The 20,301-nt window shown below is 38.8% G+C and overlaps 2 protein-coding genes across 7 annotated transcripts in view; one reads left to right on the top strand and one right to left on the bottom strand.

The window, feature by feature from the left end:
• The window catches only part of LAMA5 (laminin subunit alpha 5), a 132,831-nt gene extending 122,818 nt beyond the window's left edge, over positions 1 to 10,013 (top strand). The window contains exon 80 of the mRNA XM_074191411.1: positions 2,846 to 10,013. Coding sequence (XP_074047512.1) covers positions 2,846 to 2,988 — 143 coding nt within the window. The 3' untranslated portion in view covers positions 2,989 to 10,013. The remainder of the gene's footprint in view (positions 1 to 2,845) is intronic.
• LOC141504975 (proteasomal ubiquitin receptor ADRM1) overlaps positions 4,566 to 20,301 on the bottom strand; it is a 163,941-nt gene continuing 148,205 nt past the window's right edge. For 3 of the 6 annotated variants that reach the window (XM_074210410.1, XM_074210409.1, XM_074210411.1), the window contains 9 exons: positions 10,177 to 10,387; positions 9,667 to 9,783; positions 9,186 to 9,309; positions 8,260 to 8,346; positions 6,761 to 6,842; positions 6,246 to 6,478; positions 5,721 to 5,878; positions 5,161 to 5,263; positions 4,566 to 4,803 (listed from right to left, as the gene is read on the bottom strand). In XM_074210410.1, the coding sequence (XP_074066511.1) occupies positions 4,697 to 4,803; positions 5,161 to 5,263; positions 5,721 to 5,878; positions 6,246 to 6,478; positions 6,761 to 6,842; positions 8,260 to 8,346; positions 9,186 to 9,309; positions 9,667 to 9,783; positions 10,177 to 10,387 (1,222 nt within the window). In that variant the 3' untranslated portion in view covers positions 4,566 to 4,696. Of the gene's footprint in view, positions 4,804 to 5,160; positions 5,264 to 5,720; positions 5,879 to 6,245; positions 6,479 to 6,760; positions 6,843 to 8,259; positions 8,347 to 9,185; positions 9,310 to 9,666; positions 9,784 to 10,176; positions 10,388 to 11,671; positions 11,762 to 12,009; positions 12,092 to 20,301 lie in introns of those variants that run through there. The other 3 variants (XM_074210414.1, XM_074210415.1, XM_074210412.1) reach the window with 3 other exon arrangements.

Below are 20,301 nucleotides of genomic sequence, written 5' to 3'. Positions count from 1 at the left end.
TCCCTTTACCTGCTCTATTAACTGAGAAGGTTCATATGAGTATTATCAGTGTCATTTTTCTATACAGGAATACATGCAGTTCATCATCATTAAGTCCCTCATATTTTATCCTTCTCCAATCTCTGCTTCACCTGAGTCCTGTATTTGAAGATCAAACCTTCTGTTCAGCTCTGGCCATTCCAACAGGAACATTTGAAATTCCCCTGGTTCATTCAAAGTCCACCTTTTTCCCTGGAAGAGGATATTCAGTTTTGCTGGGTAGTTGATTCTCAGTTGCCTTCCTAGCTCTTTTGCCTTCCGGTATATTATATTCCAAGCCCTACGCACTTTTAATGTATTTGCTGCTAAGTCCTGTGTGATTCTGACTGCAGCTCCATGATATTTGAACTGTGTCCTTCTGGCTGCTTGTAATATTTTCTCTTTGACTTGGGAGTTCTGGAACTTGGCTATAATATTCCTGGGGGTTGGTTTTTTGGGATCTCTTTCTCGGGGGGATCTGTGGATTCTCTCCATTTCTGTTTTGCCCCCTGCTTCTTAGAATATCAGGGCAATTTTCCTGTAGTAATTCTTAGAAAATGATGTCAAGGCTCTTTTCCTGATCATGACTTCCAGGTATTCCAATAATTTCACATTTTCTTCTAATTTTTCATTTTTTTTGGAAGTATTGAATCCCGGTTTCTCGTAAATTCATCAATCTCCCTGAGTTCTATTCTTTGTCTGAAGGATTTGTTCTGCTCAGAGAGTTTTCTTATCTCTTTTTCCATCTGGTCAGTTTTGCTTTTTAAAGCATTCTTCTCCTCAATAACTTTTTGAACTATTTTATCCATTTGACCTAAGCTGGTTTTTAGCATGCTGTGTTCTTCAGCAGTTTTTTGGATCTCCTTGACTAAGCTGCTGACTTCATTTTCATGTTTTTCCTGCATCTCTCTCCTTTCTTTTCCCAGTTTTTCTTCCAACTCCCTCATTTGATTTTCAAAGTCTTTTTTGAGCTCTGCCATGGCCTGAGCCCAATTTCTGTTTTTCTTGGAGTCTTTAGATGCAGGAGCTTGTGCTTCCTCATCTTCAGACTGAGTATTTTGATCCTTCTTGAGGTCATATGCAAAATATTTCTCAATGGTGTTCCTCTTGTTTCTCTGCTTGCTCATTTTCCCAGCCTGGGCCTGGTTTTGGGGTGCTTCCTGAGCTTTTGGGACACTCTCACAAGGGTCTCAGTGTGTGAGGCTGTCCTCCCTCCTGGTCTGTGAATGACCATATGCACCCCCCCTCTGCCACAGGGCTGAGGTGGGGGGGGGGGGCTGCTGTTCTATTGGGGGGGGTCTAGACTGCAATCAGGATCTGAATGTGGTCAGAACCCCAGCCTCCTGTTCCAGGGGCAGAGGACAGAGCTCTGCAGTCTCTCTCTCCACTCCCCTCCCTAGGTTCAATGGGCTCATGCCCTGGGGGCTCCTGTTTACCCGCTCTGCCTGCTTATGTTTCCTGGAACTAGGTTGTGCTGGCACGTGCCCGGTGCTCCCCAGGGTGTAGGTCAGGAAACTCCCCCGCTGCTGTGAGCCTTAGCTCCCAGCGCCCTGGGGCCTCCAGGAGGCTGAAGTTATTTCACTCTGGTGGCCGCCCCTCTGACCCCGGGGAGCAGAGCCTTTCTGCTCTTTTCCAAGTTACCTTGAATAGGAGAACTGCCTCATTGAATCCCTCTGTGGGTTCTCTCTTGAAAATTTAGAGCCCTTAGCTTATGAGTTTTATGAGAGCATGCCTAAGGCAAGATCCATTCTTGTCGCCATCTTTTAGGTGGAATTGAGTTTGGTGTCTAATAGAACAAGATTACTTTGTTGTTTTTTGTTTTAGCTTTTTGCAAGGCAAATGGAGTTAAGTGGCTTGCCCAAGGCCACACAGCTAGGTAATTATTGTCTGAGGCCGAATTTGAACTCAGACCCTCCTGACTCCAGGGCCGGTGTTCTATCCACTGTGCCACCTAGCCGCCCCAAGATTATTTTGTTGATAGACTAAATAACATATGGTAAAGGGACCCCCAAACTTAGAAGACAGGAAGAGTAGAATTTGAACCTATGGCATGATGGAGGGAACACTAGTCTTAAAATGGGAAGACCTCATATTGACTATGACCTGACACTAGTTATGCAATTCTGAATGGCTTATGTGCCTGTGCTGAGCTTCAAAAATACAATGGGGATATCAATGCTTTTATTAAGGAGTTTCATGGGCTAAGTGTTTGGTAAAATGTAAAAGCACTCTAGAAATGTCAGTTGTTAAAGTACAACATACCTTCTGTCCCTGGCTGACCTCAATGTTTCCATACCATTCTTCAGATTCTTATCTTAGTGCTGAGTTTGACTCAGATGTTTGGAGTATCAATCCTGAATTGGTCAGCTTGGCAAGTGGAATAATAAGACAAGAGAAGGGCTGCCCGTGTTCCCTATAAAATGGTTTTTAATAGTATAGCAATCTCTTTTGATCTCTCTTCTCCACATTGAAAAATCCTAATACTCCCCTAGTGAAAAATACCTCTTCTGTTATTACCAGTTATCCACCCAAATTCACTTAACCAAGAGTTGAAAGATTCCTAGAGTTAGGGATCACACTGGCAGTCTGGTGAAACACATGTATTCCTTCTCAGAAAATGCTTTTAAATGCATAAAATACACAGGATTATACGGAAACTAATTGAAATAGTTGAAACTATTAGATATATGCTCCAAACCCAGGATAAGACCCTTGCTTTAATAGAACCTGGGTTTGAAGTTGGGAGTGAAAACAGGGAGGATAGGGCTGCTTAATTTACTTCCAGGCTTAATTGTTGATTTCTGTTGACTCCCTCCCCTTTCCACAGGGACTTTGAACCACGAACCATCATCTCTACCTGGTTACTATGGCTGTATAAGGAATCTTGTAGTAAACCGTCGCCCTCTCAACCTGACACACACTGGCATTATCCAAGGGTCAGTGGGCGCAAGTGGCTGCCCAGTCATGTAAATAAATGGCCCAGATATATAGATTAAAACTGCCCTGCTGCATATAGCCCCTCTCTTTGGTTAGTAAATATTGGCAAACTCTGCACTTCATCTTTTCAGTATGTTTTACCCCAAGTGGGAAAATTTGGATAATCGACTTAAGCATTAGACACTTTACAACTCATCATATATAAGGAAGTAAATTTAACATTTTCTGTAAATGAAGAACAAAAAGTGGGGCTAGACATTTCTGGGCCTGAGATGGTGCTTAGACAAGGCGTACTCCAGTCATGCTGCTGTTTTGGCCATCATTCACAGAATCTCAAAAAGCTGGAAAGGATCGCCAGAGGGAATCTCGTCTACCCCACACCAAAGCATGAATTCCTCTCTCCCTCTGCAACATCCCCGAGTTTGTCCATCCAGCTTCTGTTTAAAGATTCTAGGGATGGAGAACTCACTACCTCTTGTTCCATTTTTGAATAGCTCTACTCTTTTGGAAGATTTTCCTTATGTTACACTTAAATCCTTTAACTTTTTGCCACAGACCCTAGTTCAGCTACCTTGGGCCAAATTAAAAAAAAAATCCAATCTCCCTTCACAAGACCATTCAAATACTTGAAGATAGTGATCATGTCCCCATACCACTCAGTCTTCTCCAGGTTAAACATTCTCAAATTTATCCCCATAAATTGCTTCGAGTCCAGATACTTATTTTCATTCTATGCTTCCAACCCTCTTCCTTTCAGGGTCAGTCACTGATTCTTGTGGTTGTAGTACAACTTGATGACAATTTTTCTTCGGTTCACCTCACCAAACTCACTTTGTGCACTTACACATTTGTTTTTTAATATACATATATGCATATATATATATTTGTCTGTGTGTATAATATATATATATATCTAGATGTACGGGGATGAATCTCATGTCTGGAAATGATTTATAAATTATGTTTTTATATGATTGGGTAAATATTATAAAATGGGTTAATCTTTTTTTATCTTGAGTTTCATTATGCCTTTTTCACCCTTTTTCAGTGTAGAATAAAAGCTTTGTAAATCACTGGTACATACTTTTGAAAGCAAAAATAATAAAAAAAGAAATATGTTTATTTTGAATATTGGCTAGTGAAATGGAAAAAATCCCCTGCTTAATTTCATAGCAGCTTGGCTATTTTTAGTTTAAAAGTTTGTTCCTTGTTTTGAAGATTCTGAAAATTCTCTTTAAAAAGCCAAACTGTCAGTCTCTTAATGCATCTGAAGTACCAGAATAACTTTTACGATTAGGGAGATTTGCTTCAAATAAAACTGATAAGAATCACATCTGGAAAAACAGTTTATTTGCTCTGGAAAGCTGACCCACTTGCAGCTTTCATGTGGAATATGGAATTTACCAGATGTTGCCCAGGGAAAACTTGTCAAGCAAGGTTCCAGCCCTGCCTGCAGACACTAACAGGATGTCCAAGACCAACATCCTGGCACTCGGTTCCAGTTCTCCATGAGCTCACAAAGTATTTCCTCACAGACAATTTGTATCTGAAGACTTAGGCAAAGGGCATCTGTTAATCACTCCTATTTCTGGCATACACAAAAACTAGAGTTGGCAGATAAAAGAAAAGTCCTTTATTTTGTAGGCTGAATGTAGGCATAAGGATATGCAATAAACTAGTGACACTACTAAAGTCACTTAATTACTAAGAATTTCCAATATCTTAAAAGATAGCAAATAATTTAATCTAAACTCATATCTTCCTCTTCGTCTTTCTTGTCCTTTGCATCTCCTTCCTTTTGGTCTGACTTGGCATTGTTCTGCATGGCTTTGGCAAATGCTTCGACATCTAAAAAGCATTAAAAGATATTATCACCAATCCTTGCCTCTTGGAAACACTTTAATAATCAGCCAAGTTACTTTGATAAAAAGGAATTAAAATGAAAATGCAGATTTTTTAAAAAAATCTGCAAATGCTAGCAAAGCTCACACAAATGAGACTGGAGATTACAATTTGCTCCATTAAGCACATCAAACTTTGTCAAACGTGCCAAAATGAAGTGTTCTCTGAATGTTCTTACCCAAGAGAAATGTTTCCAAACAAATCATTATATAATTTAGGCTATAATTTTTTTAACTGTTATATAAGAATTCTTTACATCTTAAAGAAATGTTTATATTTAAAGGAAGGGGGGGAAGGACTTACCACCCTTATTTGCTGCATCTACAGCTTCAGTTGGTAAACCAAACTGACTCATAAGTGGGCCAAGCTGTCCTGAGGCTAAGGCAGCACTGAACATACTTAATGCCTGTAAATGAAAGGCATTCACAAAAAAATGACTGAAACATTGTTTTTTACCTACTAATAAAGTTCACTTTTTTCTTAACATATACCTAAACCCAGCTCTCTAAGGAATTAGTCAAATATCTACTATGAACAAGATACTGAAACTGCCCCAGCTAACACCAAGCTTTGACAGTGGAGGGAGCCATTGTTTCTGAATACTTATGTAATGTAACCTAGGAAACAAGAGAGAATGTCTTAAGTACTCACAGGAGGCTGGCCTAAGCTAGTGAATCACATGGTGATAATATCTCCAAATGGATACTGCATATCATAGACTTTCTTGTAAATTGAAAGAGAAGCAAGAGTAGGAAAGGGAGTGCCACCATCATGGGATCATGGCTAGGAAATGTGACATGCAATTTTAAAAGCTTGGCTATCAGCAATCAGAGACAGAAGTTAATTGTCATACTCCTTCCTACCTGCTGAAACTGAGGAGAAGTCAGCGTATTCTGAATCTCTTCTGCAGTCTGTGGAAGAGATTCTCCAGAGGGAAGATAAGGCAGCAACCGCTCTTGGACTTCAGCATTGGCCAGAATAGGAGCCATGATCTCTGGAGTTAGTACACTGGCCAAGTCAACTAGGATATAACAACAAAATTATAAGTTGTTTGGTATGAACTATTTGTTGTTTAACGGGGAATTGAGTGTCAGATTTCATGGATATCAAGACTACAAGCAACCAAATCACCCAGTGAGGCTTTTTAGGAGAGGAGAGATCCCTTCACCAGCTCCTGCTTCTTGCCAATGGTTTCATTTTGCTTGGCAGGAAGTCTCAAACTCAATATTTATTGGGAACATTAACTTTTTCCAGGGTGATTTGCAAACCAGCAGTGCCATAAGAGAACACTTTCACTAAGGGCATGCCTACCCAATCCCCTTGAAAGAGAACAGGGAGCAGCAGGCACCTTTACCCCAACAGCTTTCAGTCAACGAAAAAACGTTTACCTTGCTGTCCGCCTCCTGCCCCAGATGGCACATTCATAGTAGCTAAAATGTTCTGAAGGTCACTCAGTTGAATGGGCTGGGTTGGGCTTGTTGCTGTGCTGGTTCCATTACCTGAACTCGGTGCAGGGCTTGGACTAGTTGCAGAGGCAATTGCTTGAGCACTGGGTGCTGGTGTAGCACGAGCGGAAGAAGAGGTGGAAGATGGGGTTACAGAAGCTGACTGGCTTCGGGAGCTGAAAGCATAAATAATAAGCAATCTGTAGAATTTATAATTTCTTGCTTTAAAGCATAATGGGGGAGTAATGTGAAAAAATAATCTGATTTGAAATACATTAAGGGAGAACTTTTGCATTAGAATAGCAAGCAAAACCTTTTCTTTGACAAAAACATTCACTTCCTGATTTGTTTTAAGACTAGATTTTCAAGTGCCTGCACATCTATAGTAATTTTCTAAAAATTAAGTGTACAAGATTCAGAAAAACCAAAAATCAAATCCTGCCTGAAAGGCTTCTCACCTTGATGAAGAGCTGCTTGTTGGAGGCCCTCCACTCCCCAGTAAGCTAGCCAGACCAGGACCTGTCAGTGCACCAAGCCCACCTACAGTGAGGAAACAAGTATTAACTCCAAAAATTCATGTGCAATTTCTCCCTTAAAATTGGCATTCAATGACAGTTTCTGTCAGGACTCTGACTTGGGGGAAAAAATCTATAAACAGTAACTGTAGATTTGTGATTAAGAACATGTAATCCTTGAATACAAGAAATATATTCAAGGTTTCTGAACTGAAAAAAGAAAATAATGAAATACCATTGGTTTATATAAATAACATCTCCTGAGCTGGTATCATTTCACAGACTTTTCCCAACATGAAAAGTAAAAAAAAAAAAAAGGCTATACAGTATTTTTCAAAATAGGCCACAATTCTCAATGGAAATTAGACTCACATCAACTATCTTGTAATGAGAAATCAAAAGAGCAACTGTAATTTATGCAATTTATTCATATGGTGGACCTGGGAGTCAGTCAGAAGACTTCGTTTTAAATCCTAGCTCTCTCACTTACCTTAGTAACCTGTGTGACCTTGGACATGTCACTTCCTCTCTCTGGGCCTCGGTTTCCTCATCTGTTAAATGAGAGGGTTAGACTAGATGACATGTAAAGTCCCTTCCAATTCTTAATCTATGAACCTATGAGTTCCATTAAATCTGATTAAAGATAAAGTCAGTTTGAACTATGTAATGTTAAGGACACAAAGGGACTTTGTTTGGGTACACACAAAATGAAACTAAGAGTTGTGCTGTGTTCCCAGATGAGGTATCAAGAGGAGCGCCTTTAATGAAAAGATAAAAAAACAACTATCATTACAAATTGGATACATGTATATGAGATTGCTTCCTGGTATTTCAGAGTGTAAATAAAAGTGAAATAAAAAAGTCTGAAATGTTGTGATGTTGAACAAAAAAGGCAAACTTCTTGGGGGAAAAAAATGGACTTTTAAGATAAAGATCTCCATCTGGCTAGCTTGACTCAGATTTGCTTCTCATTAAATAAAAGTGGTTCCCTACTTGTAGCCACTAAAAAGCACTCAGATAAATTTTCATTCTATATAGCAAATAGCTATCTTGCAGTACATAAGGAAAAATACATTCTAACTCAAATAATTTAGGGACTCAAATAATCTAGTTCAACCCTCTCATTTTATAAATGAGGAAACAGGCCTAGTGACATGAAGTGGCTTGCCTAAGATTACATATACGTACATACATACATACACACACACACAAACACACACGCACATACACACAGTGCCAAATCTAGAATTCAAATAATAGATTTTCTGAATTCAGATCCAATAGCTTTAAGTACACCATACCACCTCTTCACTGACAGATTTCCAGCAATAGAAAAAAACATTTTCTAGTAAAAAGAAAATTGCTCAAAAACAATTATAATTGAAGGCTTAACTAAAATGAAGCACGGTCCCACTTCAGAAAAAAAAAATCTGAAATCTTACCAAGTCCTCCCAAGCCAGTTGGTCCAATAAGTTGCATGAGCTGGTTATGACTCATGTTACCCAGAAGGCTCTGCAAACCACCTTCACCTTTTTGAAAAACAAAAAAAAATTAGACATACTATATAGCTATTCTTCAAACAAACCAAATTAAAGACCAATCTTGATTAAGAACTCAAAAATCAATTAGTATATAATTCTATCTAAAGTTCACAAATTTAGTACACAAGTTCTATAGAAAGAAAGTCTGAATAACTACCATACCAACTCCTCAGATTTCTATCAAAAGCAAAAGGAGTACTTGGTCTATATTGAACATTTCCCAGTAAAAAACAAATTACTTGAGAACAATTACACCTGATGGGTTAACTAAAGTGAAGACCCATAAGTTACTATATTTGAAATCCCAAAAGTCCCATGAGATGAGATGTGTCTAGTCACTCTGAATTCATCCGATATGATTTGATATTGGCAGTTCATTGGCTAAAACTTTAAAAATCCTATGAAACACAGATATTAGTTATAACAGTATTAGCAGGATGTAAACTGTATTTTAAAATGGGAGATTATAGATCTAGCCAGACTTCAGTACCAGCAACACTATCAAAAAGTTGATAAAAAGCTGACATTTATGTAAGGCTTGTAAAGCATTTTAACTGTACACACATTTTCCATTTGATGTTCATAATAACCCAGTGAAGAAATGAAAGACGAAAGATGTTAAGTGATTTGCCTTCGATTATACAATTATTGAGGATAGGAAGTAGTAATGAAATCTAGGCCTTTGCTGACCTCAAGTACCACTATACCATGTTGCCTATCTTTCAATCTATTTCAATTTTTTTACAGAAAAGACAAAGACTGCTCCATAATGTTGAAAAGCTAAGTCAATTTTGAAAATGATTCCACATTAGAAAAGGAGTAAATACCTCCAAGTGCTGAAAGTTCATGGCCTCCACTTCCGCTGGCACCCAAAGCTCCTGGCATAGGTGGATTATTCAAATATTCATTTACCTTCCTGCAATGTTCCTCATCCTTCTCAGTCTTAGGCTCCTGTAGGAAGAGAATTGGAGTCATTAACATAATATTTCAAAAGGCCCTAAGATTGAAAATATCTTTGCATTGAACAATTAACGTCTTTCTTATACTCCTCCCTTGGCTTTATCTTTTTAAATGTTATTCCTACAAGGGAAATCTTGCCTATCAATACACACATTTGTGCCCTGTATACAGTAGGGCCTTATAGAATGCTCAGGACAATACCAGGACCCTAATAGATTAAATATCACTTTGTTGAGGAAGGAAGAGATAGTAATGATCAATCCACATAGATAACTGAATCTATGGCTTAAAGAACTCAAAACGAAAGCTAGAATTTGAATGAAAAGTGAAGAAAAAAATTTCACAAACCTGCATCCAAAAGAAGAGTCGCTTTGACCCAGCCTTGAACTTCAGTACATATACTCTACCAGTAGTGCACTGAGGTACTCGCTTAAATTCACAGTCATCAGGAAAAATAATTAAATCCTAGACAAAAGGTAGGTAAAATATTATTGAAAGATCAGAAGAAATCTGTCTGAAAGGATGCCACTGACTAAAGAAGTTTTGTAACTAAATGTAAAGTAATTAATAACAATTCATTTTGCAATTAAATAGCCAAATTTAAATTTGTCCACAGACATTACAGATCATAGGATAAGAGCCTTATTTTTGAGAGGGACTTTAGTGGGCCTCTAGTACAATCTCCATGGAGAGACCAATGGCTTTAAGTGATTTGACAAAGTTACATAGTTAAAATTACAAACTAGTGCTTCCAAATTTCTTAAAAAGACATTTCAGTGTTTAAAATGATATAATAAAATCATTTCAAAGCAAAATCTTAAAACCAAATTTTTAACTTAAAAATTACTAAATACTCACATCTTCTACGTTACCAGAAGTCCTATCCTTCCAACAGAAATGAATGAGGGAATCATCAGTTTGCTGAATATATACAAGCCCTTTTCGTTTATCTGGGGTAACTGTAGTTCCTTTCAATGACATTTTTCCTGCCCGAAACTCCACCAGGTATTTGCTGGATGAGCCCCGGGAGCCTGGGACTAGGCTTGGAAACAAAGCACCTGAAGTCATTCTGAAACAAGGGAAAGAAAACAGAAGCTTCAACCCCATACTTGGAAAAATTTCTACCATATATAGCCCATGTATTAAATATTAATAATATAGTAACAGCACTGAAAATTAGCCCCTTTGAATGAATCATACTATGTAATACCATAGCTCCAGAGTGAAGGGGAATATGAAGTAATTTATCTTACACAGTTTTGTTGAAAAATAAGCAAAAGTTGTCTATATCCAAACCACACTTTCACATATCCCAGAAAAGATATAAGAATCGCATAATGAAATTATAAACCCAAGTATATTTGAAAATCTATTAAAAAAAAAACTCCCAAGTTTCAGTGACATTTAATACCAAAAGAAAGATTTGAACATCGGGAGTTTGGAAACAAACATCTTACCAAAGACAACCAGTTTTTCTTAATGTGCCCAGATCATCATAAGCAATTCTGTCCCCAAGAGATCACAGGATCACAGATATGTGTGTGTTATGTAGAATATATATACATATACATAGATATTGATTAATATAGATAGGCGGATGTATGTTTTTAGATTTTTCAAGGCAATAGGGTTAAGTGGCTTGCCCAAGGCCACACAGCTAGGTCATTATTGCCTGAGGCCGGATGTGAACTCAGGTCCTCCTGACTCCTGGGCGGGTGCTCTACCCACTGCACACCTAGCCGCCCCTATCACTGATATATTGATAAAAGAGACCTTAAAGAAATCAAATCCATTCCCCCCATCACTAATTTTAGAGATGAAGAAATTAAACTCTACAGAAGAAATTAAACTCTACAGAGGTTAACTGCCACAAGAAACAAATGGAGCTGGGAGTCAAACTCGGGTTCCCTGACTTCAAAGATGGCACTCTTCCCTATGCTTTATGCTTTAAAAAAAAATTTAAGGAAAAGGGGAAAAAAACACTTTTGTTATTTCATTGAAAGCCAGTAAAAGTTCAGTTCCTTGAGAGGGAGGATTCTGTTTTTCCATCCCCAATACATGGCAGTGTCTGGCACAGAGTCCAAATGTTTACTGAAGGAATGACGGTCAACTTTTCTCACAAAGTCTTTAAATTTGGAAAAAGTTAGCCGTACAAGAGCGCCTACTTTAATAAATGGATAAATTAGGCGGATCCAGGCTGCCGAGCACAAACTCTCCTCTGGGGAGGGGCCGGCTACGAGTTTCTGTTGAGGAAATGTCTCTTTTGGGGGCCGCCACCCATCAGGAGGCGGGAAGGGCGGGGGTCCGGAGGTGCCGGCCCGCCGGGTCTCCCCGCGCCGGGCCGGGCGCCTACCTCGGCCCTCCGTCCGGGCTCTCCGAGGCGCCGGCGCCCAGGTGCTCGAAACCATACCGACAAGGGTGGGCGGGAGGCGGCCGGGCGACTCCCCGGGGCCGGCGGGGCCACAAGCGACGGGAGCGGGCGCCGCGCGGGAGAGAGGCCGGGGGCGCCGGGGGCCGAACTCAGCCCCTCCCCCAGCCGCCTCCCCCCACGGCGCTCCGCGGCCCAACCTCCCACCCCAGACCCGCGGCTCCCGGAGGCTCCCGCGCCCCCGGCCGCCGTGACCAGCCCCCTCCCCTCGCTCGGGCCTCCGTGTCGGGCCGGGCTCCGGCCCCCGGGGCCGCCTGCCCTACCTGGGGCCTGCGGCGCGGACCGGGCTGGAGCAGCGACCGGGGCTCGCTCTTCCTTCTCTGCAGCTGCCGGCCAGGCCGGAAATCTCCGATTGCCCCACCCTCCCTCCCTTCTTCGGCCCGATTGGCTCGCAGCGACGCGCTACCGGCCCTCCTCGGAATCCGATCGGCTGGACTGGCCGCCCATCACGCCGCCTCCTCTCCGTCCCCCTCCCCCCCCGCGCCCCTCCCCCGCCCCGGTGGATTCCGCCGACCCTGCAGCCGGAGAGGAAGCCCCGTCGCCACGCTGATCCTGGCGGAGCAGAGCGGTCCCTATTGTTGCTGTGTCATAGGGGGCGGCGGCGGCCCCTGGCGGAGGCGCCCGGAATTACAGAGGCCTTTGGAAACTGCCGCGGACCTCGGTTTAAGAAAAACCGGGCCGGCAAAGCCGATCACCAAGAAAAGTGGTGCTTGGCAAGCACAGTGAGCTTGCTTTGCTTGCGTGCTCTTCAGTTTATTTTATTTTTTTTTTAAGTTTTTGCAAGGCAATGGGGTTAAGTGGCTTGCCCAAGGCCACACAGCTAGGTCTTTATTAAGTGTCTGAGGTCGGATTTGAACTCAGGTCCTCCTAACTTCAGGGCCGGTGCTCTATCCACTGCGCCACCTAGCAGCCCCTCTTCAGTTGATTTTAATAGTCCCAAGTTATGACTTGTTAAAATAGTTGTTTAAAAAAAACATAATTAGGAAAATACCTATATTTCAAGTCAAAGTCTGGGTAATGAAACCAGATGATTATGGTTATGGTTAGAAAGGCACAGAAGGGGAACTTGGGGGAAAAGTCAGCCTTTTCTTAGGTTTTCTGCTCTGAGATATTTTGTAGGATGGATCTTCTTTGTTTTTCATTTTTTAATTTAATATTATCCTCCTCAATTACATGTAAAAACAATTTAAAATTTTTTTTTATATTTGGAGTTCCAAATTCTCTGCCTTCCACCTTGCTCCACCTACTTAGAATTATCTTTTTTTTTAAATCTACCTCATTTATATTCAATTAAATTCAGCAAAATTTCCACATATAAAGTGTAAGTTACTGGCTAAATTCTAAGGATAGAAAGATAAAATGAAAAGATTCCTTCTTCCAAGGAATTTATATTCTATTAGAAGATTATGACAAATGTAAGAAAGTGCATACAAATTAATTTAAGGAGGAAAAGACCACCAATAACTTAAGGGAAAAGGAAAGAATTCTCATTTCCTGGTCTTAGCTCACCCTCAGGCCTGTAAGAAAAGACCACTCAAAGGCCAACTCAGTGATGGGTGAATGTGTGCCTGGAACTTTCATATCATGAACTACTATAGTATTTTTTAAATTGAAACAAGAAAAGATTCAAAAATTTAAGGGAATATAGATACACTCAATTGGTGGGCCTGTGAATCAGTACATTCATCCTGGAAAACAGTTTGGAAACATATGAGAATCACTGAACGTGTACCATAAGGAGGTAAAGATACAAATGTTTATTTTTTGCAGTTATGTCTGAACCTTGATGATCTCTTTTGGAATTTACTTGGCAACCACTTAGAGTTATCTTAAAAATATATATTCCCTAGTAATGTTCCACTTCACATCTTGGGTTCTAGAAGTATACTCTGTCCTTTCTAATTCTCCAAGTTTGTAGGTAGTTGGTATGACCTCAGAAAGCTACTTGGGCACAGGAGAGATGAGGTCAGATTACTTCACTATCTCCCTAGTCCTCAACATCTCACTCCTATTTTGCTCCTCAAGGTTGTGTTAGAATAACATGCTAGCTCCGACCTCTCTAAGGAATATGACTAGCTGAATATATATCTATATATCCATATATAGATATACACATCTATATATCTATAAATATATTTATAGATACAGAAGCAAATTCAAGATCCCTCAGCTTATCCAAACTTGATTCTTTGTCTAAGGACTAGTAGACAGACTAATGTGGAATCATCACTTACTTTAAGTAGGGAGTAAATCAATAATCCCCATCTTTACTCGTTCATTTACTTTAAGCACTGAGAGCTGCCAGGGAATTTAAAATGAGATTTGATCTAGTGAAATTAATGTAATGCAGAGTCAAGCATATCAATTTTTCTCAGCTTTAGATTTCTCACCTGAAAAATTAGGTGGTATAATGAACCCTCATGTCGCAAGTTCAGTTTCTTTACTTTAACAAGCACTAAATGAATCAAGTGAATTATTCTGGAATTATCAGGCAATATTAGCATTCCACAGCTTGTATTCTAGAGGTGTTACTATGTTCCTTCTAGTTCTGTATGTCTCAGGTAGCCACTGGGCACAGAAGAGATGAGTATGTGCCGGAAACAACAATAACAATGTTTTTACTGTTCATTGTCTTTATGTGACCTCTTCTACCTCTATACTATTTCACTAATCAAGTAATAAACATTTATTAGGCACCTACTATTTATCAGGCACTATGCCAAGTGATGGGGATACAAATACAAAAATAAAGAAAATGCTAATTTTCATTTTTTACGTTTTCAATTACATGCAAAAAGATCATTTTCAACATTCATCTTTTTGTAAGCTTTTGAGTTCTACATTTTCCTAACTCCCTCCCTTCCCCCACCCCTCCCCATGACAGCAAGTAATCTGATTTTGGTTATGCATGTACAATCATGTTTAATATATTTCCTCAGTCATGTTGTAAAAGAAGAATCAGAAGTAAAGGGGAGAAAAGGAAATGATAAAAAACAAAAATTTTAAAAAAGTGAAAATAGTATGCTTTGAACTGCATTCAGACACCATAGTTTATTCTCTGGATATAGATGGCATTTTCCATCACAAATGTTTTAGATTTAAACTTGGTTGTTAAACTACTGGGAGGAGCAAAGTCCAACATAGTTGATCATCACACACTGTTGCTGCAAATGTGTACAATGTTGTTCCAGTTCTGCTCACTTCTCTCAGCATCTGTTTATGGAAGTCTTTCCAGGCTAATCTAAATCTGGCCACTCATGATTTCTTACAAAACAATCATCCTCCCTTATATTCATATATCATAATTTTTTCAGCCATTTCTCAATTGTTGGGCATCCCTTCATTTGCCAGTTCTTTGTCACTACAAGAGGTGATATCAATATTTTTGTACATGTGGATCTTTTTCCATTTTTTAATATTTCTTTGGTTTACAGACCTAACATGGATCAGAGTGTTCAGTTTTGTTTTTATGTTTGTTTGTTTTTTATTTTTGCAAGGCAATGGGGTTAAGTGGCTTGCCCAAGGCCACACAGCTAGGTAATTATTAAGTGTCTGAGGCTGATTTGAACTCAGGTCCTCCTGACTCTAGGGCCGGTGCTCTATCCACTGTGCCACCTAGCCGCCCCTACTGTGCCACCTAGCCACCCCTAGAGTGGTTCAGTTTTATAGTCCTTTGAGCACAGTTCTGAATTGCTCTCTGGAAGGATTGGATCAGTTCACAACTCTAACAACAGTGCAAGAGAGTCCCAGTTTTCCCCACACTTCCTCCAACATTATTCATTTTGACCAATTGGCTAGGTGTGAGCATTATCTCAGAATTGTTTTAATTTTGATTTCTCAAATCAATAATGATTTAGAATTTTTTTCACGTGACTAATAGTTAGCTTATTTTCTTCATCTGAAAACTGCCTGTTCGTTTCCTTTGACCATATCGAGGAATGACTTCTATGTTTATCAATTTGACTCAATTCTCTACATATTTTAGAAATGAGTTCTTTATCAGAAACACTGTGAGAAGACAATTCTAATAATTTTCAAGGAGCTTACAATCAAATGAGGGAAACACCCAAAAAGAAGCTGGGAAATAAGGTGGAGGATGGGTGGGTGGGGAGATGTGGATAAGTCAGAAGTCTCAGTAGAGTGAACCAAATGAAAAATAGATGTGTAATAAATGTTTATTGACTATTGACAGCAGACACTTTAAACTCAACATGTCTACAACTGAAATCATCTTTCCCTTGAACTCTCCCTCACCTCTTACCCTTTTACCATAGAGGATAATATTACTCTTCCAGTCCCTCAAGCTTGATACCTTGACATTTGACATCCTCTACTAAACCTTAGCCTCATATTCAAACTGTTGATTTCAGTTTTGCAACATCCCTAGAATATGCTCCCTCTTCTCATCTGATTCGGCCAGAACCCTGATCCAGGCCCACATCAACTTGGACTATTGCCATAGCCTGCTGGTGAGTTTGCATGTTTTGAATCTCTCCCCACTCCAATTCAGCCTCCAAAGTGAATCTCAAGGTCAGATCCAATTGTATTACCCCAAGCACTTTGCTCAGTGACCAATGGGTCCTGATCACCTCAAGGATCAAGTAAAAATCTTATTTGCTTTTAAAAACTCTTCATAATTTGGCACCCTCACTTTCACTTTTCACCTTATTCTTATTTCATATCTTACTCTCCACCCAACTAAAATCCTGTCTTCAACTGGAAGCCTTTCCCAATCCCTCTTAATTCTTCTTCTGATTTCCTATTTTTCCTTTGTATAACTTTTTTATATTTGCTTGCTTGTTGTCTCTCTCATTATGAGCTCCTTGAAAGCAGGGACTGACTTTTGTCTTTTTTGAAACATTGTAGGCATTTAATAAATGAGGGTTTTTTTTGGAGGGGGGTTGCAAGGTAATGGGGTGAAGTGATTTGCCCAAGGTCACACAGCTAGGTAATTATTAAGTGTCTGAGACCACATTTGAACTCAGGTCCTCCTACTCCAGGGCCCATGCTCTATTCACTGCACCACCTAACTGCCCCATTTAATAAATGTTTATTGACTGAATGACTTTCATATGCATTAATAGTCTAAACTCTATAAAATGTTCTGACACCCTAGAATTAAAGCAAACATTGTACAAATGTTTTATGCTTAGAAGAAAATAACTTTCTCTTCTAGATTAGCTCTCATTTAGTCATTAACTTTCACTAGTCAAAAACTGAAAACATTACTGTCTCCTCATAGTTGTGATTTCCTTCTTGACCAACACGCAAATTCTTAAGTTCCCTAAGAAGTAATAAGAGGTTTAATAAGGAAAGAAATTTGTCTTATTAGAAAGCAAAGTCTATGAAAATGCAATCTGTACATTTATTTTAATTTTCCATTAATTAATGAAAAGCAAAATGGAAATGCTTTGAAAGTAAAAAATAACCACATTAATCCAATGAGTTTTATTAAGAAGCAAAATAATTAGTGAAAAATAGGCTACTGTTAAGGTCAACTTGTGACAACCAAACAAAGGAAAGTACAGTATTATTACAACAATTACTTTTTAGACAAAGAGTGAGTCAGGTGAAAGAAAACTAGCCAGATATGAAATTTTAGGCTATCAATTAATATACAAATTTCCCCATGGAAGAACTTTTTTAAAAAAAGATTCCAGAGGGGCGACTTGGTGGCACAGTGGATAGAGCACCGTCCTTGGAGTCAGGAGGACCTGGGTTCAAATCCGACCTCAGACACTTAATAATTACCTAGCTGTGTGGCCTTAGGCAAGCCAAGTAACCCCATTTGCCTTGCAAAAACCTAAAAAAAAAAAAGATTCCAGGAGAGGAGAGTAACATGTTGGTAGATTAATCTTCAGATTAGGTTACTTAATTCTACTAGTGATTTCTGTGATTTCTGCATATTGTAATGCAGAATATTATCTTCTATTTAAAAAAGAATGGGAAGTTAGATGTATTAGTACAGGGCCTAGAATCAGTAACATGAGTTCAAATGCTGCCTCAAACACTGTGTGATCCTATTTACCTAAGTTCCTCATCTATCAAATTAGCTGGAATGTCAAGAAAACCCCAAATGGGGTCACAAAGAGTTAGACATGACTGAAAAATCACTGAACAACTAAGACAAAATAAAACACATCAAATTATTACTATGTAAAAAGTCAATGTTACGAACTCTGAGAATGGTAGAAGAAATGTAAAATTTCACTAGTGTTTCAATCTACTGTTGCACCTTTTCCACATTGTCAAATTACCAAAGAAGACATAGAAGTTTGTGGTGGGGTTAAGCACTCAATCATAAAATGCTACATATTTTTTTGATAAATTTTTTACAATTACATGTAAAACTACTTTTCAACATTCATTTTTTAAGATTTTGAGTTCCAAATTTTTCTCCTCCCTTCCCTCCTCCTCTCCAAAACAGTAAGCAATCTGGTAAATTATATATGTGCAATATTATTAAACATATTTTCACATTAGTCATGTTGTGAAAGAAAAATAAGAAAAAAAAGGTGGGGAACCACAAGAAAGGAAAAAAATTAAACAAACCAAAAACCAAAACCAAATGAAAATAGCATGCTTCTATCCCATAGTTCTTTCTCTGGATGTGTATAGCATTTTCCATCATGAATCTTTTGGAATTGTCTCAGATCACTGATGTTTGTCTTTTGTTCTGGAAGAGGACCATGACAAGCATGTGAATTGGATTTGAGTGAGGGGGTGCTGTGTTGAGTTACCAGCTTCACTTTCTCCTTTAGAGTCATTTGGTTCCAATGGCCAGATATGAATCAGGACAATTGGAGACAGCCTTGGATATGAGGCAGTCAGGGTTAAGTGACTTGCCCAAGGCCAATCAGTTAGTGTCAAGTGTCTGAGGCTGGATTAGAACTCCCATCCTCCTGATTCCAAGGTCTATCCACTATGTCACCTAGCTGTTCCTTTTAGATCATTGTATGAGTTATAGCTAAGTCTATCTCAGTTGATAATTGCACAATGTTGCTGTTATTAAAGTGTTGTTTCAATGTGTTCTTTAGTTATATGTAGCAGAATTTTCACTACTGATTTAAGTATGCTTAGGATTCACTTTTATCTCCTAAGAAACGGTATATAATTTCTCAAAGGTGAAAAGGTTGATGAATGTTTATAAAGTGCAGTAGCCAGGTAAATTAAAGACAAGCTTCCTATTGATAGATACAATTAAGGTGACTTTGGACCACTTAGAAGCCTAATAGCAAAAGTTGACTCACTTGATTAGAGGTTCACAAAACTTTAGAGCTAAGGGCATTAGAGGCCACCTAATCCAACCTCAAGTTAGAAACAAGAAAGGGTCCAGAGAGAGGTAAAGACTTGCTCCTGGTCATTCCACTAGTCAGTCAAATGAGGAGAAAAAAGGTTAGCCTCATGTTTGGGAAGCACATCAGATTAAATAGTTTCTCTATTCTGTCTCCCTATAAAATTTTGGTAGAAATATTCTAAGGATAGAGAAAACAAAAAATCTGACTCCAAAGGTATTATCAACATCTCATACCTTTTGACCAATAAGGTCAAAATGGGTACATAATTTAGACATAAAGGGCAAAATCAAAAGTAAAATCAGGGAGCATGGAAAAATTTACCCATCAGATGCATGGATAATGGAAAAATTTATGACCAAATAGGAGACAGAATCATGGGATGTAAAGTGGGTAATTTTTCTTACATTAATTTAAAAATGTCATATAAACAAAACTAAGTCAGGATTAGAAGGAAAGCAGGAGTCCAGGAAACTATTTCTGACTGGCCATGGACTATATTATCCCATCAAGTGCAAGAAAAACAAAACAAAATATACACAAAAAACCCCAACCTTCTGAATCTGATGAATACTTTATAAAAATTACTAATTTGCAAACATGTTTATCAAAATATGCATGTACAATGCTAACCTATTTCCTGCTGAGGGGAGGTGGGTAGGAAGAGAGGATGGAAAGAAATTTTGTAATTTAAAAATATACGTGAGCATATGGATGCAAATAAATTTAAAAATTAAAAAAATAAAGGAAAGCAGGAAAGGGAGGGAGGAAAGAATTAGTGTTTCTCTGATAAAGGTCTCATTTCTCAAAAATATAAATGGGTCAAATTTATAAGAATATAAGTCATTCCCCAGTTTTTAGAAGACATTAAAGTTTTCAATAGTCCCAGTAAAAAAAAGTGATCTAAATCACTATGATTAGAGAAATGCAAATTAAATCATTTCACACCTATCAGATTGGCTAATATGACAGAAAAGAAAAACAAATGTTGGAAGGGATGTGAAAAAATTACATTAAAGAGCTATTGGAATTGTGAATTGATCTAACAATTCTGGAAAAATAATTTGGAATTATATCCAGAGGACTTTAAAACTAAGCATATCTTTTTTTGTTTTAGATTTTTCAAGGGGTTAAGTGACTTGCCCAAGGCCACATGGCTAGGTAATTAGTAAGTGTCTGAGGTCGGATTTGAACCCAGGTACTCCGGACTCCAAGGCCGGTGTTCTATCCACCGTGCCATCTAGCTGCCCCAAAACTAAG

This window comes from Macrotis lagotis, chromosome 1 (genome assembly GCF_037893015.1).
Source record: "Macrotis lagotis isolate mMagLag1 chromosome 1, bilby.v1.9.chrom.fasta, whole genome shotgun sequence".
Classification (NCBI taxonomy): domain Eukaryota; kingdom Metazoa; phylum Chordata; class Mammalia; order Peramelemorphia; family Peramelidae; genus Macrotis; species Macrotis lagotis.
This window is presented reverse-complemented; position numbering and strand designations above follow the sequence as displayed.